The sequence below is a fragment of the Gallus gallus genome, chromosome 14, assembly GCF_016699485.2.
Source record: "Gallus gallus isolate bGalGal1 chromosome 14, bGalGal1.mat.broiler.GRCg7b, whole genome shotgun sequence".
NCBI lineage: Eukaryota > Metazoa > Chordata > Aves > Galliformes > Phasianidae > Gallus > Gallus gallus.
The window spans coordinates 6998052-7021512 of record NC_052545.1 but is presented as its reverse complement, the minus strand read 5'-3'; the positions used below and the strand labels follow the sequence as shown (position 1 = coordinate 7021512).

At 50.3% G+C, this 23461-nt stretch overlaps 1 protein-coding gene across 2 annotated transcripts; it reads right to left on the bottom strand.

Annotated features, from left to right (window-relative positions):
* On the bottom strand, nucleotides 1–23417 carry USP31 (ubiquitin specific peptidase 31). Of its 2 annotated transcripts, none has more exons than XM_015294502.4 (16): nucleotides 22725–23417; nucleotides 17400–17537; nucleotides 16859–16947; nucleotides 15650–15742; nucleotides 14859–14994; nucleotides 14239–14383; nucleotides 13279–13462; nucleotides 12657–12768; nucleotides 11987–12081; nucleotides 11424–11501; nucleotides 10787–10916; nucleotides 9424–9543; nucleotides 9023–9248; nucleotides 8091–8249; nucleotides 7253–7405; nucleotides 1–6692 (listed from the first exon to the last, which is right to left on the bottom strand). In XM_015294502.4, the coding sequence occupies exons 1-16, from the start codon at nucleotides 23316–23318 to the stop codon at nucleotides 5149–5151; spliced, it is 3996 nt and encodes a 1331-aa protein (XP_015149988.1). In that variant the 5' UTR covers nucleotides 23319–23417; the 3' UTR covers nucleotides 1–5148. The 2 variants fall into 2 exon arrangements, with proteins under 2 accessions (XP_015149988.1, XP_015149989.1); XM_015294503.4 differs by having other exon boundaries at nucleotides 13279–13387.
* Nucleotides 23418–23461: the final 44 nt, after the last annotated feature.

The following is a 23461-nucleotide window of genomic DNA, read 5'->3' as shown; positions in this document are numbered from 1 at the left end:
GCCTAGTAATAAATTTATTGTATTTTATTACATTTTTCCCCCCCTTTTTTTTTCTCCACTGAATTCCAATTCCTCATATTCCCACTCTTCTTTCTGAAAGAAAATGATTTTTAAACATAAAAATAGAAATTCTGCATATTAAAAGTGCATACACCTTGAATAATAAAACATACAAATAAATAATAAAAGGCATTGACACAGTCTCATGCACTTGTCCTCAAATAATTTAAAATTTATGGTACAATGTTCAATCCCAAGTAAAGACAGCCTGCTCTCCAGATTGCTGTACAGTTCAAAAACATTAAAATACAGAAGAGAATATCAAAGGTGTGGGCAAACCCCACGTCCCAGTATCGGCGTACAGTGATGTGACATGCAGTTTTCAGAACCATAGATATTCCAGTGTAAAATCTGACGCTGTGTCCAGAGGAGAAACTACATTTGTAACAGGACTTAAAATTCAATTTTAACCAATGGTGAGGCACAGTTGGTGAGCAAATCTGTACAAATTAATACTTGGAAGGCCACAAGAAAATAATGTAGCCACTTGTAGCCTGTATTCCCTTGTGTCACCCTTACCCAAGGCAATGTAGCACCTAAAAATATTTGCTTATTGCACTGCACAAATGCCATACGAACCTAACGCTAACCTTCTCGCAGCACGCTGTGCTGCAGGGCCTAGAGTGAGACAGGACTGGTGTTCACACTTAGTTTTAATCTGTGTCTTTAAAATAAAAAACACTATCTGCAGATAAACTGAGTGCTATCGCCTTGAAATAAACAGCAGCCTTCCTAAACCTTCAGGCCTAAGATAGATACCGTGCAAGTCTTCACGTACCTTTATTTTACAAAGTAAAGCTCCTAATAGTAGATGCTTCATGGTGCTTTTGTTAAGGAAACCACGTAGTAGGACTTTCATCTCACCACAGATTAAAACTAAATTTCAGTTCCCTCCACAGGTAACGTTGGATGCCGCCAAATTGTTTCAGATTAGGAGGCAATGACAAAGATAGGAAAAAAAAAAGATGACAGCAAAACCAATTGGAATGTCACTTCCCACCCCTCTCCATGCTGGCTGAGCCCTGGGCATGGCCCATAGGGGCACGGCTCTGCCCCACAGCCCCTTCTCACCACCCAGAGTGTGTCAGCAAAGGTACACAAAGCAGCAGGCTACGTATAGAACGCTGACCAGGATTGCCCTGTTTTAAAACAAAACAAACACCAAAAAAAAGGAAAAAAGGAAAAAAAAAGGAAAACAATACAATACAGAAAACCAGTTTGTTCTCATTTCAACGTTTCGAATTCCTTTGACATTACGCTGCACTCCAGCCTTGTCAGTTATCCCAAATTCTGCAAAGGAAAGAATCAAAAAGATGTGCAAATAAAGCAGGAAACCAGGTACATGCTCCTGTGTGCCAACACGGCGCTGCACCAAGGAACAGAAGCACAGAGTCAAAGCATGCCCCGGTGCCCACCGAGCAGCTCTGGGTACTGAAAGCACGGACTGTGGTTCATATTAGATGCTTGCATAGATAATAAGTGCATGCATTTGAGTACAGCAAGAGAACTGCCATGCAAAACTGCCTTTGTTACTGAGAAAAAATGGTTGACCATGCTCAAGTTTCAGCTTTGGAAAGCAAACAACTCTGCAGCTAGGAAGGATGAGGGCACTTGCAGTGGACTAAGTGTATTGTCATTAAGCTGCTAATTTTCTATCCTAAGCATTTTTGTTTTTTTTTTTTAAACTTAGCCATTTTTGATAAGTTCGAAAGGGTTAACAATTTATACACCCAAAGTGAGACATTTACAATTTACCAAGAACTGCAGGCACCAAATTGTCTATCAAAGGTGATTAATACAAATAAAAGGTGCCTCTTTAATACACATCATTGAAAATGTGCTTATAATTTTGTACACTACTAAACGCTATCCAAAAGACAAAGCCCAAAAAGGGTAAAAATAACCTCTGTAGGTGACTCCAGCAGAGCTCTGGCACTGGGCAGAGGTTTACCCCCCACCACCGGTGCAACCATGGTTTGAACAGCAATCAGGCGTGGCGTTATGCCCACCAGGAACACTGCTGCTTCCTGGGCCCACATCCTTCAGCCCTCTCCTATCCGAAGAAGTTCCTACGCTGCTGGGGATCCGGGACACCGTGACACAGGAGCAGAGGATGCAGGGTGGCAGCAGGCAGCTACTTCCCAAACTGCTGTTTTACAGAATCAACACAGCCATGAGAACAGGGACTGCATCTTCCAGGTCCTGTACAGGCAAGCTTCGCATGTTATGCCTGATGTGTGCCTTAACTCCAACAAGAACTACAGTGCACCCTGCTAGATCAAAGCACTTTGCTCGAGGACACCCGAAGTCGAGCCCTCCTGGGCCAGAAAACGTGCTCTAAGACAACAGATGAATGGGAAGGAGAGGGCACTGTCAGCATCAGCTACTCAGCCCACCCTATGCTTGTCCACGGCACAATGTCTCGGTGCACTACAGCTTGTTTCCAAAGGGACAGGCAGAGATCCAAACGGGCAGCGTGCAGAGAGCAGCCAGTGCTGGAGCTGGCAGCAACTGCCATCAGGAACTACGGTAAGCACAGAGAGAAGAGCTGGATGGCTTCTCACAGCAATGCAGAGCTGGACCTCAGCTACAGGAACGCTTGGCACCACGACCTCTCATCCCCACTTTGTCCAACCAGCAGCTCTCGTGACCACTCGTGCCCCAAATACAGACATACCAACTGGCACTCAGCGGAACGCCAGCCTGGACATGGCTTCAAGTTTCCTTCAGCACATGCATCAGCAGAAGACACCTCAATAACCACACAGCCAGCTTCCAGTTTCAACTTTTCCAGTGAAAGATGGATGACATGAAAAGAAAAGTGTCACTTGATAAAAATAACCTTTCACAAACGTCCCATGGTGAAGAGCACAGAAAACTAGGTTCTGTCTTATTAAAAGATATCAAACCAAGTTAGCAGTAGCTTCCAGAATTACATTCTTGCTAGAGGAGTTGTTACAAGAGAAGAGCCAACACGGTGCAAGATCTTAATACAGATAAAACCTTAAATGTTTCAATATCGACAATACAGGGAGTAATTCAAGTACCACAATGTGAAGCAAGTCCTATCTGATCTGCTGGATACAACAAAAAGTAATCCAAGAATAATCCGAGTTATACACAGAAGCAGCAAGTAATGCAATCTTTGCTTCTTGTTGCTGTACTAAATGAGAAGGGCACAATGCGTGGGAGAAGAAATAGATCACGATGGCTGTGTTTAGGCTTAAAAATAGTCCAGGGCACAGAGTCCAACACATCGTAAACACATGCAGGCCACTGGCATTGCTTCTGTGCTGCACAAAGGTAGGCCCTGCAGAGCACAGCTGGGATGGAGAAAAGGCTGTGCTGCAGGTGGGCTCACGGCCACACACCAGCACAGCTCTGTGGCACCCCAGGCCAACTCCTCAGCTCCAAGGTGACAGCCACCTCAAAGTGAGCACACTGAGCTCCAAAGCAGCGAGCTGGCTAAGAGGATCAGGGAGCACCGTGTGCCCAATGGCCCCAGGTGAGGCTCCTTGCAGGGACCCAACAGCAGCTAAGAGCGCAGGTGGAAGAGGCCAGCTGAAAGAAGTGCTGCTTTGAGGGCCACTCTCCGCACTGCCAACAGAGGTGTGCCAGCAGGGCTGCCCACAGCTCAGCCTGGAGAAGCTTTGCCAAACAAGGCAGGCAGGGACCCCACCAAGAGACAAGCACGCAACAGGCTGCTGCCGTATGTAAAGGATATGCAGAGCATTAATAAAAACTCATTCAATTACAAAAAAAAAAAGACGATACCACACATATATAAAGGGACTCGAAGAATCCACCTCCTAAGAGGAATCTTAAAGAGCGTGAGGACTCTCCCCTTTCAGAAGGCATGTAAACAAGGACATCACAAATGCAGTGCTTTACCCCTGACAGAGCCCACCATGAGCACAGGGCCCAGCAGTGCCTCACCCCAGCGCCAGGCAGGGAGGAGTGCGGCAGTGCTCTGCAGCACAGCTGCTCCTCAGCACCCAGGCACCTGCAGCCCCCATGGGACAGCTTGCTCAGGGCACGCTCAGAGCAGGCAGAGAAAGTGAGACATCACTTTGCTTATCTAAATATGACTCCTATAAACAGCGGATGCCATAATTCACACCACTACAATTAAGCATCTAAGCACAGAAGCTGCTTCTCAGGAGGTACAGTGGTGCTCTGTGCAGCACCACCGCCATTCAGACACTAAGACAGCTGACTCCCATGGCACTGTAACGACCTCCACCCTGTACTCTCACAGGTACAAGCTGGTGACCATCTGCTGCTCAGTGGCTTCCATCATTTAGTATAGGATTTTGGAAGAGAGAAAGCAATTAAAGAGGACAGGCTAGAGGTTGTCTTAGGTATGGAGAAAGTAAAACTCTTCACAGACACAGCAACTACAAAAAAAAGCAGATTATGTTCTATAAAGAAAAATCTTTCAGCCGTTGGAATGCAAGAATGACATCTATTATAAAGACACATATGCAGACACACAGGTACCTTTCTGTCCATCCACTAATGCTAGTCCCTCCTATACTGGCTGAGTATATACCTGAGAAACAACATTAGTGTTGAGATATTGCCCTTTAGAAAGCTTGAAAATGGAAGGGAGTAGGGAGAAAGGGCTGAGGGAGAGCAGAAGCAGCAGCAGTCTCTCCTGTCCGGTTTCCTTCGCATCCTCCCAGCTCAGAACAAGGCTGCAATCCGATGTGGAAGCAGCCTGCTCAGAACAAGACCCAAGGAATATCAGTTCAGTTCTACAAAGCATGCCAGTGTCAGTACAACCGGGTTTCAGACTTGGAGCCTGAAAAAGTTGCTGCATTTCCTACAGAGAGACTCCTGTACAAGTGCTATGGGACAGCTGCATTCACGTTTGACGATGACTCCAGCTAGCCTACTTGCATCAGTGCTGGCTGCCTGCGGCTATTTGGTTTGATGGCAGAATCAAAAGGCGCTTTAACAACTTGCAGTTAACTTCTCCTCAAAACATACATTAGGCACATGAACAAAAAAAAACAAAAAAAAAACAAAACAAGAGCTCAGAATAAATTAGCTTCTCAGCAGAAAAGACACCTGGATTGCAGCATTTCACTGAGGTTCCATAGAAGGCCGTACAGACACCTGCATGCTGGAAGGTAACCTTTTCAGTGGCTTGTCTGCAGCCTGCTTGCCACTGGAAGGAGGAGACCGGGCTCCGGGATCTAGCAGGGAAGACTTGGACTTGCGGCTGGATAGCAGAGAGTGTTTGTTGGGTGCGGCATCTTTTGGGACAGGTTTTTCTTTTGCAGTAATGTTGGCATTGGTTTGAGAGGCCGGTGGGACTCCACCTTTCTCAGATTTGTCCTCCAGCACGTTTTTGCTGGCCGATTTGGAGCTGCCACCCGCTGCCTTTTTCGAGAGCATCGTTGTCTTTCCCAGGTCAGCCGACCTACGGGTCTCCTTCTGCCTTAAGGCTGATTTAAAGAAAGACAATCCCTTCTCTTCCGATTTGCTGTCTCTCTTCAAACCAGAACGCATACCAACATTTGGAGACCGCAGGTTTGCCATAGAGGAGCTCCGCATGTGCTTGCTGTCTGCTGCCCTGCTGTCGCTCCTGGAGTGGCTGATCCGTGGGGAGCTCGTTCTCGAACTGCTGGTAACGCTCGTTTTATCTGACCCCAGGCTTACTTTAGAGCCCTCCCTGCTGAGGCTTCGCTCTGAAGTCCGGCTCTTCCCAGCAGAAGAGCCCTTAGTCAATGAGCCTGATGCGGCTTTCTTGGCAGCTGTGGAGGATGGAGAAGAACCTGACTTTTGTTTCTGTTGAGCCAATGGGACAGCCACCTCAGCAGACTTGGTGCTATGGTCTTTCCTACCCTGGGTGGGTGCTGGAGACCCGTGTCGCCCAGCAGCCCTAGAGGTGTCAGCCTTACTCCTAGACCGGGAAACCTTCTGGGAACTCTTGAGGGGAGGAGGAGAAGAGCGAGACGCTTTAGTCTCTTGGGTAGATAAGACCGTCCTTCCTTTCCTCAAGCTTCTGTCTGCTTCAGAAGCTCCCTTGGAGCTGTGAGCCTTCTTTGGGGTTCCCTCTGCTTTCTCTGGAGCCAGTCCTGTCCCACTGGGGGCTTTCACCTCCTTGACTGGAGAGCTATCCACAGAATCACTCTGATCAACAAAGGCGATTTGATTGTTGTTATCAAAAGGGTCCAAAACAGGATGACTCCTGTCTGGCTGCTCAGAACTCTTACCAACCCCATCTGAAAGATCTGAGCTCGATGTCCTTACGACAGGCTCTTCCCTGAATGCCCCTTCCATGACAGCCAAGGGGGCCCTGCGAGCCGCCTTTTGCTCTCGCCGGCCACCATCACAGGGCTCCAAGTAGCTGCTAGAGAGATTCCTCAAGCTGCCAAAGCAAGAGGTGGAGACTTTATCATCAGCAGCCTCCCCGATCTTCTCCAGGGTGGAAGCAGAGGTGTGCACAGGGGAATCTCCAGAGAAGCGCGATGGAGAGTTGGAGCGCATCTGCAGCTTTGCAGAGAGTGACCACGAGGGCCTGACACCATTCTCACTCACGGCCAGTGGGCTGGTGACAGAAGATCTGGATGACAAGCTCTGACGTTGGACACTTCTTACAAAGGGCCGAGTTGAAAAACCTCCTGCAGAGCAAGAAAGCAATGCCATCAGTACTAAAGCCAAGGCTGCAGTCAGTTTGTCATCCATCCACAGATGCAACTTCACAGAGTCACAAAATGGTTGAGCTGGAAGAAACTTTAGAAGTCCCTTCAGCCCCACAGCCTGCCATTGGCTGATCACCCTCCACCAGCTCAGGCTGCCCAGGTCTCCATCCACAACCTTGGGCACCTCCAGGGATGGGGCACCGACAGTCCTGGGCTGCTCTACCTCTGAGTAAAGAATTTCCTTCCAACATCTGATCTGAATCTCCCCTCTTTTAGTTTAAAACCATTCCCTGAAAAGAGTCAGACAGAGACACCTACACCACACCACGCACCTGTCTCTTCATGCCTGCCTCAGGCACAACTGTCCTGCACAAAAGCTAAAGGATTCAACATGTGTCCACTTCCCCCAGCTGCTAAAGGAACTGTCCCTTATCGGCAACTTGGAATTGAAAGACTGGCAGTCTGAGAATTGTTTTTTTTTGTTGTTGTTGTTTTTGACCCAGCTCCCCCTCCCTGTGCACCTCAGCCTTAATACACACCATCATCCTCACTCCTTTCTCCAGTCAGCTCCACCGATTCTGAGAGCGAAGCCAGAGACGTACGCCGCGACGATGCTGCGGAAGCAATGCTGGGCTGTTTGCTGCCAGGAAGACGGCTGACCCAGTGCTCACACAGTGAGGAGCTTGTGGAGCCTGCAAGGAATAGGGCAGAGACATCAGGCCAGGAGCACGAAGCTGCAGAACACGTGAACCCCTGGGAAGATGAGTGTCAGGTATGCGCTGCACCAGTTTCAACAGACTCTGGGACTGTCTCATGTAGCCACAGAATCCTGATACAAAAGCGATAAATCTCTATTCACACATAGTTATGGTCATAAATAAAAGAGACAATTACACTTGTCCCAGCATGCTGAGAATTTAAAGAATTAACACCACAGCATACAGGCGGGGGACAGTCCTTGAGCTGCCACAAGAACACTGTGCAAATCCTTTGCTTTTCAAAGGCAAATCACCAAACCTTTACCTGCCCCCGCTCACCCCAGATTCCAAACCACCCCATTCAGCTGCCGGTTGCTCACCCGAGACCAGCTGCACTGCTAATTGGAATGAACCAGCCCTACTGCCATGGCCTGCACGAGCACATGGCAGCAGAAGGGGCTCCACCATGTCCACAGCTCCCTTGTCATAATTAGCCAAGAGAGGGTGGGGGGCAGAACATATAGGAAGCTTCCCATGTCTCCCATGCATAGCAGAGGACTGATAGTAGCTTAGTGTGAACTCAGAGAGCTGAGCTTTAAGCAGAACTGGGCAGAGAAATTATTCAGTTCTATGCAGAACAAATGATTAACCACTCCCTAAGAAAGCCAACAGGGCTTACCTGCCACAGAGCTGTTAGCAGACCACGATGGGATTGCTGTGCGTCTCTGGTAGAAAAGAATATACGCTGTCTGCTTGCAGACTTCGTTTTCAGAAAGCTGCTGAACATCACTGTCATCAAAGCAGTACCACTGGCCGTCAACCGAGTTTTTGCAATATGCTGAGAGAAATATTACCATTACTTTCCTCACTCCTACTACTCTCAAGTTTGCTGTATGATAAGGTCGTGCTTTAATTATGTGCTCTGATGGACTCAGAGGAGAATGAAAGGAATGGATTTACTCGTGTAACACATCCTCTTCCAGCCTGACTAGCAAGAAGGAAGCCTGAGATGACCAGAATGCAACAAACAGCTCACATTTCAGGATGCCCTTTATTGCTGCTCAGAACAGAACACCACTTGGGGTGGCTTCACTCATTTCGTGTTCTGTTATTTGTGGCAGACTGCTTCCATCAGTAAATATCCTCCTGCCTGAGCCCACCCAGGACAATGTCGCCCAGAGGCATCCATCTGAAGTCAAAACCAAACGTGTACATTTTCTGTGCTGAAGACATACAGATCCTATAACCACCACAGAGCTATTGAAAAATGCAAAGAGGGATTCATAAACGGGCTGTGCACACAGGCAATGTGCAAATGCTTATATATGTAACAGTCTCTTGCAACTACAGAAGTGGGAAAGAACATTTTTGAAACAGTGATATTACTCCCAAGGGAAAATAGTGTAGAAATGAATGTACAGTAGGATCTACAGGGCTCTAAAGGCATTGTTCCATTTCTCAGAGTCATAAAACTTACCCCTCCAGTATCACATAGTGAGTCCTTCTGAGCTGAGTTAGGTCATTTTGTCAAAGAAGAGAAAGAAGCCACAGACAGAATAGAAAATACAACTGCTTTCTTTCTGAAAGGACACAATACTGCGGGGAACTTGCCTGTATAGTGTCCCCCTTGCATGGTGCCATGATGATTGCAGACTGCATACAGGTCATAGATATAGTCCTCAGGATCCCTCCCGAGACCATAAGGTCGCCTCCAGGGTGACCAGTGGGACGGCAGACTCCAGCTGCTCTGACTGCGCTTAACAACGTGAGGGGTCATATCCAAACCACTCAGGGGAAATTTAACCATGTTTTGAAGTTTCATCCTTCGGTCTCCTTCCTGTGCAAAGAGAGGACAGCATGAACTGCAGTGGCAGCAAGGCCACCATCCTTGGGGAAAACAAAAGCCAGGAGAGAAATGCACAGGAACAAGCAGTGCTGCTGAAGAGGTGCTCTTGGCAGGTCACTCTGTGGCTAAACAAGCAGTCCTCCAGCATCACTGCAGACATCCTTACCTGCCTAAACCTTTTGAGGTGTATGATGAGAACATCAGGTAAGGTCCAGAGGCTCAGTGTGATGCTACCCTGCTGAAGCTGCTTGCAGTGTGGGCATCGCCACGCATCATCTGGGGCAAGCTACAAAAAAAGGCATGAGCTGGTATTAGTTTCCAAATTCCAAGGCAGCAGCCACTCCTCCTTCACTGGTCAGGGTTCAGCACAGACACCAACCCTCAAATCCCAACTACCTCCAGCATTCATCAAGCTTCAGGGTTCCCAGTGATGCCTTTCAAAACAGTAAGGCAGAATTCACCCATAGCTGCTGTGCACATTAGTTATTTCCACCTTTCAAAGCCCACAGTCCCTTAGAAATGAACAAAAAACAGAAGAAGCCTGAGTAGAGTTATTCTCACAAGAAAACCAGCAGCAGAAAAGGCACGTGAACAAAAGGAGCACTGGCATACTTCAAATCTCATCTCTGACACCATGCTGCCCTCTGAGAATCCTTTCACTCCTTATATCCCAATGGCCCAGACTTACAAGCAGCAGAAACTCGCACTGTCCACCACAGAGGATGTACCACTTCAAAGACACAAGCATGACAAGAACCTCCATCCAGAGCCCCATGCTCTGAAAATTCAGAAGGCAGAGAGCTATAAAGATGTCAGACAACGTTTCTTTCACCTCTGAAAGAAGCAACCAGAGGGGCTCTGAAATAATTAAAGCTCAACCAGGGGTCCACAGTCCACCTCAGGGACCATCCCTTTCTACAGCAAATTACAGACCTCTGTCAAAGAGACACAGATCACTTGCATGTTCCAGGCAAGTTCCAGATCAGACCCATCTCGAGCCTGCCCTGTGGCACACTATTGCTTCTGCCCATTTCACCTCCTCACATCAAGAGGTGAGCTGGAGGAGGAGAGCAGCCACACTCCAGTCCAGTCCCTGGGTGGCCGTGCTGCAGGACCCTGCTCAGCACACACTGCCCTGAGCCTGCTGCTGCCTCACTCAGCACTGGGAGAGCACAAGTGCTCCAAGACAGAGCAGCACGTTCCCATGAAGATGTCACAATGTTTTAATCCTTTATCTGTATGCCAGAAAAAGACACTGTTGTTTCATAGGAGGAAACAGGAACCTGCTCTTCTGTTCTGCAATGATAAACGTCAGGGGTGGAAAAGGAACAGTACTGCCCTCAGCTTTCTCCTCACTGCAGAAAAACTGCTAGCAGGACTGCTAACCAGTGCTGTGTTAACAAATTTATTCTCCTGCCTCAACAAATCAGTACTTGCAGAAAACAGCTACTCTGCTGAGTATGGCATTCAGACAGCACACAGACCAACCAGACATTCAGAGACATGGCTGCCATACAGTCTGGTCCTACCTGCTCCTCTTTGGTGTACAGTTGGAAACACTGAGATAAAGTGCAGGTCTGAGGTTGGTGATGAAGCTCTCTCTGCTGGCGGACGCTTTCAGAGTCTGGAATATACTCATCCTCTGTGTTCACAAACAAGCTGCGGAGATGCAACACATTTTTACCAGCACAGCCACCTGCTTCCCCTGCTGCCACTGAGCCATTGCAGAAATACAAGTGGAATTAGCATCTTTTTCCTGGATTTGCCTTATTACATGTGAGCAAGAACTGCCTGGAAAGAGATCCCACCAGAGGAACACGACTGAACACAGGAGCAAACAGCTTTGGTGGCATGCACTGCAGTTTAGCTCAGGCAGAAAAAGCTGTTCAATGCCCACAGAATATCTCAAGTGAATATAATTCCTGAGGGAAGGAGCCACAGGTGAGACACAAGCTCTGTAATTCAGAACCCCGGCTACAGAGCAAAGGGCTCCAGAAGCCAGAGCAAGTCCAGCACACACAGCCCCTGCCTGCCCCCACCAACAGCAGCCAGGCCATGGGTGCAGGTTCTGAGGTCTGGTGCATGCTGGGAGGTCCCAGTTCACACAGTGCCATCTGCCACGAGCCAGAGGTCAGCACACTTCAAAGCTTTTTATTTCGTACTTACAAATCTTTAGTTTCTTTGTCCCATTCTACGACTAATTTCACATGAGCAGTTCCCCCCTGTCCACATGACTTCAACGCCCTGGAGAAGAACAGACACAAGTTAGAGCATCTCGGAATCTGACACCTCCATTATCTTCCATATATACATAACTTCTCTCCCTTTGCCCTTTGCCTTCCCCACTGCCATCCAGATCAAGTTTAAAAGGAGAAAAGGAATTTGTACAACAAAAAGCTTGGCAAAGAGACAACTGTATTTCCTTAAGTACTTAGTTCTGGAAATAAATGTATGTTTATTTATGGCATCAAAAAAAAAACCTTCTGAAGAACAGTCAAGAAAAAAGAAGTGTGGGGGATGCTTTCATTCTCTTCTCCATTTGCAAGGACAGATTCCAGATGGCAAGGCACACCACTGAGCAATCCTGACACTACTTGAGGACACCCAGCCATTCCTCTGCTCCTGGTTCCCCTGCACACATCCGCACCAGGACTACCCCTTCCCCCTGGCTGCATTCCAGCTCCCAGTTGACAAGTCTCTCCCTGCCCTGGAGGAGCAGCACCACCTACCTTTCCACTGTTGGATGGCAGAGGGGCCGCTCCTCCTGAGGTAGCAAATACGTTATGCCCACAACACTGACCACTCGCAAGCTGAACGGGCAGACCTGCAGCAAGACAGCAGAAGCCATGTGAATAACTCAAATACAAGTTACCTTGCTCCCAACATAGGCAGACGCTGAGTTTAACTCAGAACGGGTTTTACATAAGAGTACCCAAAACCCAGCTATGCCAGGCAGCTAGCAGAGGGGTGCAGACAGCAGCTGATGTTCCATACCCCCAGACCTCCCCTGCAGCAACCAGACAAGCTGCCCCTTCACATCACTGCTCAGAGGGAGCTCTCAGCAGATACACGCAACCACGAAGCAAACTCTGCAGCTTTCCTTAAGGCAATAACCACCAGTCAGGGGATTTCTAGCGCTGACAGCAGCACTCATTTCTTAAGTGCCTCCTGGGGATAAGGAAGGATGCAAGGCATGTAATTTCTTCACCTGACCAGTCTACTCTTACCTGGAAGACTCAGCAATCAGCAGACAAAAGCACAGGTGACTTGGACATTATTGCACAAACAAATATGGGAAGGCATCAGCGCAGCATGTGCATTGCTTCCAGTAACCAGCTTTCCTGATCAGGCCACCACACAGCACAGGACACACCATACAAACTGAGCCATATGCCTCACCTGCAAGCAGGCTGCAGGCCGCAGGAAATACTGCATCTTCTCCAAGATTTCCTTCTGCAGAATATCCCAAGCAATTGTTTTTTCCAAATGCAACACAAAGGGCAAGCCAAACCTAGACAATGGAGAAGCATTTGAGGAAGAAATTACAAGATCATTCTTTTCAGCAACCCAGTCCCCAAATTAGCACAGTGTCACCCTGCTCCCCACCGTGCTCCTACAGAAATTCCTCAGAAACAAGGCATGCAGCACAGCTTTGCCAAGGTCACCTCTCACTTCCCCCCCACCCCTCAATGGGCTTCTTAATATCTCCAGCTGTTGTTGGACAAGGTCAGACATGCCCACTGCTCCCCAAAACACGTGGCTCCTCAGCAGGTCACACACCTTGATGGGGGCTGTCCTCACCACTTCTCAGTAACACTAGGCCACATTAAGTTCACCAAAACTAGGAACATTTGCTGCATTCATTAACGGGTTTTGATCAACATATTATTTAGCACTTAATGAGACTCAGGAATGTGAACTGGCCCTGCTGCACCTTGTGTTTTCACTACTCAGTTAGGAAAACACAGGTTATTCAGGAAACAGCCACAACAGTCAGTCTGACAGGGAAGCTGGCACTCACCTTTTGCTCTGCTGTCCAGTGCACGCTCTGTTACACACCAGCAAGACAATCTTGTCGTTTGCTCCTTGTCTGGTAGAGGACTGCTCCAGTTTTCCAGACACCACTGTTCCTTGAGAGTATGATACTGTTCGTGAGTGTTCAGTGCCATATTTTAAGTTATTCAGGTTATTGTTCACATGTATTCCTGAAGAAGTAGAAATGAATTACTTCATTATGTCATTTACAATGTGTGTCCCTCTGGGAAACCTTCCTTGGGCATCAGGGAGCAGGTCAGTATGGAATAGAAACTCACCACTTTTATTCGACTAACACAAAGGCTTCAAAGAGCAATTACTTTTCATGGTGACTACTTCTTTATAGAGAAAAATTAGATGCAAGTGCTCACCTAACTGATTTTTCACAGTAATTTGTGCAAATACTCATAGCTTGTCTGCCTGCATGAAAAGCTTAAGTGACAGAAACTCCACTTGTTACATTCAATAGGAAAATTTACCTTTGATTACCCTCTGTCCACCCAGGATGCAATTACTCCCTTTCTCTGGGAGGGAGATAGAAAAACCACATTTCTTGGGCTTTAATAGAGAAAAGTGCTTGCTCATTCCTGAGCCTGTTCATTCATCATTGACAATCTGATTTTAAATAACATGATTTTGGTGGCTTGATCTGGTCCTTAGAAGACCTTTAAACGAAAACTAAACAGATATCAAATTAAGCCAGCCAGGCCTGCAGAACAAGCCCAGGAAGAGGAAGAAAGTCACGTACATCACTTCTTGATAACCTCCCAGCTGGCACCACCATTACACCTACTGGAATGAGACTGGACAAAGCCAGAGCTGAAATCAATACACCAGAGAAACAACTATTTGTAGGACATAAATTATTGAGTAAGTTCTCTTCCAAAAATCAAACCTCTCTCATCTAATCACCTGGGGTGGGCACAAACCAGGGTTTTCCACTTACCTCTCTGACTAAGGATACCCTCAGGCCTAAATATCTCCGGGGTCTCAAAGGCAAAAATGCAGTCACTTTCATGAATTGTGTCCAGGTCGTCAGTGTCACAGAAGGAACGATGAAACCCATCGTAGTACATCTCCGTCAGCACAATCTAGAGCCAGCAGAAACAAAGACCCATGAAGCCACCACTGCCCAGTCCTGCTGAGCTGCCCCATCCATCTCTCAGCACGGGCTGCCTGCTGCAGAGTGCCTTCCTCAAAGTATTTGTGTGCCAGCCAGCAGCCAGGAGCAGGGAAGAGGGCTCTTATAGAGTAGAAGCCAAGGTAATGGCAGCATGTAGGGGGTTCTGACAGCCTTCTTGGAACTCCTCCTGTGCCCATAGGTGCCTGACAGTTCCCTGATACATATGAACCATGGGGTTATCAGGCAGGACAGCGCAAAGTCTGCACAGGAGGCAATCACTAGATTTCAAGAAGTCAACCCACAGGAAAAAGCAGGATCCAGGATATCACCACACTGCAAACTGCAAATTGCAACTCTACACATCCAACACTGCTTGCACACAGGATGAATGCCACGGGATTGGCCTCCTTTGGCAGGAGAGCTCAGGCAAGACCAGCCCTTACCTGCTCGGTGGGTATCTTGGTTTCTGAGGACACGGCCTCCCGCAGCCTGGCCACCGTCCCAGCGATGGGTACCGCCACCCCGATGCGCATGCAGTGGGAGCACTTCCCCTGGTACACCACAGTGACATAGAGTGGCCTGCAGAGAGCACAGACAGGTCAGAGGACCTCAGGCACAGGTTTTAGAGCACCCAGAGGGGGATCAGCCTGACCAGAGGCACCCAGGCTGCAGCTGCGGGGCCACACAAACTCGTCTGGCTTCCAAAGACTTCTTTTACTATATGTGCTGCTGTTACTTGTTCCTACAAGCAGAAAGTCTTGAAAAAAAAAAGCACAAAGTTAAAAGTAAAACCCTCTCGCGAGACAATCTAATTTTCCAGCAAGGATCCCGTAATGCAGCACAGGTCAGTTCAGACAAACAACTTAGTGCACTCAGAGAGCTGCTGCCACAACTACAAGGATAACTCTTCCACATTGTCTCTTAAAACTAAGTCCTGCCTCCAATAGTACCAAAAGCAATACCCCTAACATGCACAATGGAGCACGGAGCCTACAAGGAAACTCTCCCTGGAAAGCCCACTCAGCCTCCACGTAGTGGTGGAACAGGGACTTTGAACCAAACAGGGCATCTTTCTATTTAGTATTTTCTTTCAACTCTTTGTTCCATTGCTTCTTGAACTGCACCCATAGCATCAGGCAAAGGAGCTGCACAGCCCAACTACCCATTGTATAAACAGGTGTCTCATTGCTATGTGGGAAACAGGTAACATACACTTCAAGACACCGTTACATACCGTGTGTGAGGCAAAGGAATCGGCAGAGAGATGCAAAGGAAAGGGTCAAAGGTGTTGCTCTGCTTCTGGCAATGAGGGCACGTCAGAGAGGACCTGGTACAAACACCAGTAACAGGACAGTTATACATCATTTCATCGGAAACAGATAAGTGATCACACCATAAATAACCATCCCCATGTGTTACACTTTTCTTCCTCTATACAAAGTGGCTCAGCACAGAGACAGAACAGCCATAATCGCTGTAAGAGAAGGCTACTTAATTTCTAGATCATTTCAAAGTAATTAGCCTCAAAGTTCATTACAGGGCATGTGAGGAAAAGACTTCACTCAAGATACTGAATTGGGCTTTGAATAAGCATCATTCCAAGATTAATAATTCACCAACAGCAGCTCCAATGTGAAAGACCTGAAAGGATTTTCTCTTTGAAGAGAGGTGAAGCGATGGGAAGGAGACTGTGACAGTCAGCACTGCAGGAGCAAAGATCTCTTACTCAGAAGGGGACAACTCCCAGCAACGCACCTCTCCTTCTGAATCAACCTGCACCTTACACTAGCAGTGTTTTATACTAGACAGAAGGTTTCTCCTTTGTAGAAGAAAACCTGGCAAGCACTGGGAGAATGCCCAGTAATTCAAGTTCCTATAGCAGCACAGATACAGGACATTGAGGAACACTGGAATTAGTTCTGCACTGGTTCTGAAATTAGAAAGCTCACTTCTCAGAAGTATGAGAAACTCACAGGAAATAACCTGAAGGGACATTGAAGGATTCACCTCAGGATTCCCAAGTGCCAAATAACAAGAAGTCTGCAAGGTGCCTAGGATCCATTGGCAACTCTCCAGCAGCCTCCAGGCATCTCTGCACCTTGTTGCAGGCTCTTGCCTCTGAGCAGGCAGGGTGAGCTCCGCAGCACTGAGCACCCCAGGCCTTTGCTCTGTTAAGCACTGCCTTGCTTTCAGGACACGTCAGGGCAGGTGGCAAAGGGATACATACTGTAGAATACACCAAATTTGAAGTAATCAAACTCTTTCTCTCTCCCTTCTGGTGAAAGGTCCTAGTTCAATTTTTATTCAGCAAAAACTCAGAAAAATCTGTTAACAGTCCCAACTGTACTGTGACCTATGTGTACCCTGACCTAGTGTCAGGGCAAAGTTAAACTGGGGTCACCAGTGCATGCAATAGTGCCTGTGAATTTACAAAAGGTCATACCTGTACTGGGCTTGAAAGAGTTCCTGCACGAAAGTACTACTGATGGGAAAGGCTGGTCCCTCAAGCAGCACATCATCCTCCAGCGGTGGCTAAAAGAAAAGAAGAAACCCCAGAAGCATAGCCAAGCGTGTAGGTGTGCACCAGCTGACTCCAGCACTCCTAGCCAAGTTTGTGCCCTCCCTGTGACCAGAAACATCAGGAAAGCGTCCAAGATTTTTCAGCAGAGCTCCCGGCCCACACAGGTGGTCAGGGCCCCTGTGACCAAAGGACAGGCAGGGGTCTTGCACCAGATGCAAGGCTGGCAGCATTTCCTCTGTGTGTCAGCATTCTCTAAGGGTTGCGTCAGGGAGCCTGTGCCAGGGATTACTGAAACAGTTAGCTATATTCACAGGGCCAGAAACAAACGGTATTTGAACCCAAGCTTTTGTCTCATTTGAACCAACAGAGTTCAGGCGCCAACAGGCAGATTTGATTTGAAGAGAAAAATTGCATGCAAAGCAAGAGCTGATCTCCCACGGAGGCACTCAGCAGAATCCCTTACCTTGAGCGGAGGCATGCCGCTGTAATTCACCACGTTGTTCAGATCCTCGTGGACTCTGTCTAGAAGCCAGAGCAGGAACTCCTGCGCGTCGTGCTGGGCATTCCCACGGTACTGCATGGCATTCTTGGACACAATGTTCTGCAGAGGAACAGAATGCATGCTGGAAGACAACTGGCACTACTCCGGATAAGCTTTCAAGAGTCTGAGGATGTAATTTACACTTGGATTTCCAGAAAAGCCATCTCAGAAGAACAACAGCACACCCAAGGGATTTGCTCAAATCTGTTTTTCTTCCGGATGCAAATGGAAAGGGCTTGAAAATTCTCCAGCAACAAAAAATCTGCACTTCCACACGTCTGCCCCTGCCCCGCAGCTCCAGGACACCTTTCACAATGCGGACATTCACGCTGAGCCCCAGCCAGGCCATGTGTGCCTCTTCCTCCCCACACAGAAGCCAGGAGGCTTGGAAGCATCTTTCCCCATGAGCAATCAGCACCAGGAGGTGCTTCCTGCGCTGCAGCTCCTTGATCTCCCTGTGTGAAGGCGGCATGGTACAGCTCCTGGGGACAGGAACCACACACAACCACCAGGCACCCTGACTGAATGCTCTCCGAAACAACAGGACATGATAGGCTGACCCTGGAAAGTTACAAACTGAGGAGCAAGCAACCCCTACTGCAGAGAAAAAAAGCTTTTTCTGCTTCTTCAGGGACACAGGGAGTACCAAAGTGACACAGTGCTGGCACCAGCCATGTGCAGCACAAAGGCACAGCAGCCCTGCACCCTGGTAGCACCAGACACACTGCATGCCCACCGCAAACCTCCTTCAATTCTCTAATCAGAGAATTCACAACAGATTTGAGAAAGGGGGATGGGCTGCTTGCTTTATCCCTCTAAAAAATGGGGTCACCAGAAGGGAGGGGTAATGAGAAAGACAGGGAAGGACTGACAGACATATATTCTCTATCCTCTATAATCCGTCCACCTGCCTCAAGGCAGCAAAACAAGGGAAAACAGAAATAATCTGCTCTCATTACACATGTGCATGCCCTTCTGACAGGGGATTTCCTGCCCCTGCAGGCACAAGGGCCAGCACCCTCCCAGCTCAAACATGCCAACATGGTGCTAAAGCAGTGAGCAGAGTCCAGAGAACAGCCACTCCACACAGGGTTGGCCATTCCACTCCAGACAGGGCTGAAGGTGACAGCACCCTGAGTGCCAAGGAGCTCTGGACTCCCAGCAAGGACTGATTTTTCACTGCCCCCACCCAGCACCACTGGCATGGCTCCGACAAAGACCTGGGTGCCAGATTCTATGTGCACCAAGGGCTGCCGGCAGGTTGCAGTCTGTGCTCCCAAACCACTCCAGCAGCAGCAGCGTGCTCCCAGTGTTCCTCCTGCTTTCTGCTGCCACTGCTACAAGCAGATTTGCTTGTTTGAACCGTGCAATAAAGCAGCAGCAATTGTGACTGGCTGCAAATACGGAGTTAAGAAGCAAATGGTTTAAACATACATAAAAACACATTAAGAACAGCACATCCACCAGCTTCCTAGCCTTTAATCCCCTGCCCCTAATCTGGGCTGCAAGCAGAGGTGGCACATCCCACCAGGCTCCATCACACAGGGCAGTGCAGCTGCTCCAGCTGTGAGCAGCAGTGTGGGAATGGGCTCTGGGGCCCCACCACCCTCAGCCAACAGGATGAGATCCTCCCAGCACTCAGACACCCTGAATGGAAGCGGCACTACTGGAAGAGAGAAAGGGGAAATCATAACTTGTGTTGATCGCAGATATCCAGCCCCCTAATGCAAGCACCCCACAACCAACCAAGTCCCTGTGTGTCCATAAAGCTGATTTACGGCAAAGATGCATTATCGTTTTTATCAGCCCAATGAAAGTTTAATCATCTATTGCTCTAAATAGATGCCATAAATAAAGCCAAGCATAGCTCAACCACCGGACACTCCTTTGCTGCTGTTCTTCTTGCAGGTGGCAAAGACAACTGAAGGGAAAACGTCAGCCCACTGTTTTCCAGCGTGTCTCTGGTAGGAAGCAGCTGTTGAAAGGTTTGTGGACATGAACAGATGGAATTGGCTCATGACAGCCCTGAAACAATGACACACGTGAGCAGGAAAGAGCCTATTATTTGTCTGTCACTGAACATTGTGAAGTCAGGCTCAGGCAGAGACTGCGCTGTTTTTAAATCCCACAGACAGCTTTGTGTTTGGGTAGCTTCTAAACAGACACCTCACAAAGAGGTCACACACACAAACACGGCAACTTCCCCTCCCAAAGAGAGATTTCTCCTCCAGGGAAAGCAAAACCTGAGAAACAACAGCTCCAACCTGGCAGCCATCCACAGCCCTGGGGACAGAGCCAAGGCCACCAGCCCATGGTCAGTGGGGGTGCTGGACCCACCATGGGGGGCACAGACCCAATGCTGACACACACCCGCTGCAGGGGGCACAGCAGCCAGGAGAGCCCCCCACACACAGGACAGTGGCACCACACACATGGCAGGAACATGGGGACTGCAGCTGGAAGGATGGATGGGCAATGCCAAAAGGAGAACAGGGGGTGAACTGAGGCAAACACCTCGAGACCCCATGGCACCCAGCTCTACCTGCTCCAGGAACACAGAAACCATGGGGGCAGGTCACAGCCGGGGGAGGCCAAGCACCACTGCCCTCCTCTGTCAGAGCAGGGGGCCGAGGACCAGCTGTGTCAATAGGAGCTGCTCCACAGGTTGCAGACACTCAGATTCCCACAGAAACGAAACACAGCCAATGGGCCACTCATCCTGAGTGCAATATTTACACCGAGAGCTTTCCAAAACACCAGCACCGTGAAACTAAGTTACACACTGCTACTATTCACTGTCACTGGCAGCATGGGTTTCAAAAAAAAAACATGGAAATGGCAATATTTACTTGGCACAATAATCCCTGCTCCACTAACAGGGATTTGCTTTGGGTCCAGATCTAATTCTGATAATCCAACTCCATCCCGTTCCTATGGCTCTGCTGTATTTGCTGTACACACTACAGGCAGCTTCATCTTGTAGGGCAGGAAAAGAAACCGGGACGGCGTGAGTACAGCAGGGCCCTGGAGAACGTCAGAGCGCTCCGGTGTGCGGCCAGCCTGGTGATGAGGAAAGCCTCAGAACAGCAAATAACTTCACCATCCACAGGAGACCACAACTCCGGGAAAGACAAAAGCAGAGGATCTGGGTACGGGTATACAATTTTCAAGCCCAGTAAGTTTCAATAGAAGTTCTCCCCCTGCAGCCCCCCCATTCCTGGCACAAAGGGCACTCTGTCCCTGCAGCTGATGGACAGAGCTCCGGGGGAGAGCGGGACGGCGCCCTGCAAACAACGAGCCCCAAGCACGGCTACTGCTGACACAATGCGTGTTTGCTGCTATTGTCACATCATCACAAAGGGAAAAAGGAAGCGCAAGCTGCAATATTGGTCCCAGTTATGAAAGCAGCGGTTCTGTTTAGGCAGGAAAATAAAAACCACTGCACACCAGGAGAAAGTGGTTGCTCAAACAACTGCGAAAGAGCACGAGGCCGGAGGGGAGGTCACCCAAAGCTGCACCCGTCTCCTCCACTGCAGTGCAGAGCATCCCCTCCTTGGAAGCCCATGGAGGAACCACAGCCCCACACCCACAGCCCCTTCCCCATCAACCCCAAAGGTCTCCATCCTGAATGACCCAGAGAAGCTTTCCCTTGAAGCACCATCTTCTCCACCCCAAGAACAAAGCCTACGGATGTCAGACCAAGCCAGGAGATAATACTTATCCTGTATCCTAAAAGGCGCTTAGCACCTGCAGATAAGCGCTAAGAGATCAGAAACTGTCTTTACCCCATTATACCCAGCACTATAAAAGATCCCCCACACCTACTGCTTAGTGCTGCCTAAAGAGCTTTGCAAGCAGCAAATAAATATGACTGTCAGTAAGTATTGCTATCGGAGTGAAAGTGCAGAACGACTCCTGAAAACACAAGCCTCTTGCTTACCCCTTTAAATAAACCACTCAAACCTGCTGAAGGAAGTTTTAATTAAGAACAGTGAATTTAATAGCAGGTTCATGCTACTTAACTGTCTTCAAGAGGAGGCATTCATTTACTACTGAAAGTAACTGACCCCAGTGAGGAAGCAGCTGCGTGCTCACCTCAAAGCTGAGGTTGCTCTGAGCTAACCCTGGGCACAGCCCTGGGGCCCACCTGCATCAGACCCCCAGCACGAGGCTTTGGGACCCAGCGGGGTGGCCTGATGGCTCCAGTTCCCCCAGCACAGACCAGGCAGGCACTCACTTACTGTCAGTGATGGTGGCCAGTGGGCAAAGAAAGTTCCAAGTTCTTCTAATCATGGAACACAGCCTGAGCTGAATGCCTGGCTGCTTCCTTTCTCGTCCTGCCACCCCTAACCAAGCATCTCTACTCCAAACCTGCGCATAGGGCTTCTTGGCCTCGGGGCTACTCTGCTATCCCCTTCATCATCTGTATTGGCAAAAGACAGCTTTGCCTCCTCAAGCTTCTCATCATGACCCATGAGAAACTCACCCCTGCTGCTGCCAGGGAGCCCTCACAAGTCAGGGGGCAGCCCCAGTAGAGCCATGGGGCGGGCGGCAGCACTTCATGCTCCCCACCAGATGCCAGGCCTCATTTTTCCAACAGCATCCCAGGGTGCCTCTGACCCACAGCCGCACAGAGTGCACCTGCTACAGGGCTCACCTGGGGCAGCGTGCTAGCCAGAGCCGGGGGCTGAGCCCGCAATGCCCCAGCAGCACGGCAGTGGGACAGAGGGGCCCGGGCCCCCTCCCACACCAGCAGCCCCATACAGCAGCGAGCTGCAGCTGGGCACCGCAGCACGACAGGCATGAAACAGCAAAACGGGCACCTCCAGCAGCAGGCTCAGAGCCGCTGGTGGCTTCACCGTGCAGTGGAAAGCAACAGGCTGGCTGCTGCTCCGGGTCCGGGGCTTCTGCTCCTCCTGAGGGGCGGGCGCCCACGGACATCGCTTGCCGTGCACCCAAAGCAGCGACAAACCTCCCTTATCCAACGGCGGGAGCGGCTGTGGGACTCGAGTGGCTGTGAGACACGGAGCAGCGTGGGAGAGAACCCGTTTCTTTCGTGCCAGCCTAAACACGGCCCTGGCACGTGGGGAGCAGCGCGACGCCGCCGGGCCTCCGGCGCAGGCCCCGGGTGCCGGCCGTACAGCTCCCCGGCGAGGCCCGGCCACCAAGCCGTGCCCAGGCCCGAGGCCCGCCGAGCGGAACCCCAGGGCCGAGCCTCGGCAGCTCCCCGCGCCCGGCCCGCCTCACCTTGAAGTCGCGGCTGTGCTGCGGGGTGTACTCCAGCGTCCAGAGCGCCCGCACCAGCTGCGCCAGCTGCTCCGTCACCTCGCCGGGCGCGGGGGGCGGCGGGCCGGGCTCCGCGGGGCCTCGGAACTGCTCCAGCGCCAGGAACTCGGCGAACAGCTCGGTGTTGCTGAGGCACTGCAGGATGGCGTTCATGAAGCAGGTGTTGCCGTGGTTGCGCAGCCCCGCCACGCCGGGCACCGCCTCGGAGCCGCGCTCGGGCGGCGGGGGCTCGGGGCGGCGCGGCGGGCCCGGCGGGAGGCAGCTGCCCAGGCCGCCGGCGGCTCGCGGAGGGGGCAGGCGCGGGGCCTGCGGGCCGCGGGGCTCGGGCTCGCTGCTGTAGTGCGAGAGCGTGGAGAGGGTCTTCAGCACGCGGCTCATGAAGCCGCCGAGCGACCGCCCCGGCGCCGCGGACGGGGAGGAGGAGGCGGCGGCGGCGCCGGGGGTCGGGGCGGGGGCCGCGCCGCCGGCCGCCGCCCGCCCGCGGAAGAGCCGCTTGCTGAAGGAGCGCTTCTCCTTGGCGCTGCCCGCCGGCCCGGGGCCGCTCACCCGCGACATGGCCGGGCGGCGCCGCGCGCATCCCCACGACCCGCCCGGCCAGGCCCGCTCCGCGCGCGGCCCGCAGCCGCCTCACGGCGCCGCCATGCGGCGGGCGGGGCGGGGCGCGGCGTCACGTGTCCGCGCCGCCATCCCCGCGCCGG

What these genes read in the sequence shown, in the direction of transcription:
- USP31 (XM_015294502.4), bottom strand. Translation starts at nt 23,318, where the DNA reads ATGTCGCGGGTGAGCGGCCCCGGGCCGGCGGGCAGCGCCAAGGAGAAG. An exon ending in GGGTATCCTTAGTCAGAGAG is followed by an intron (nt 13,463 to 14,238) that starts GTAAGTGGAAAA and finishes CTACTTCTTCAG; the next exon opens with GAATACATGTGAACAATAAC. An exon ending in GCAAGGGGGACACTATACAG is followed by an intron (nt 8,250 to 9,022) that starts GCAAGTTCCCCG and finishes TATTTCTCTCAG; the next exon opens with CATATTGCAAAAACTCGGTT.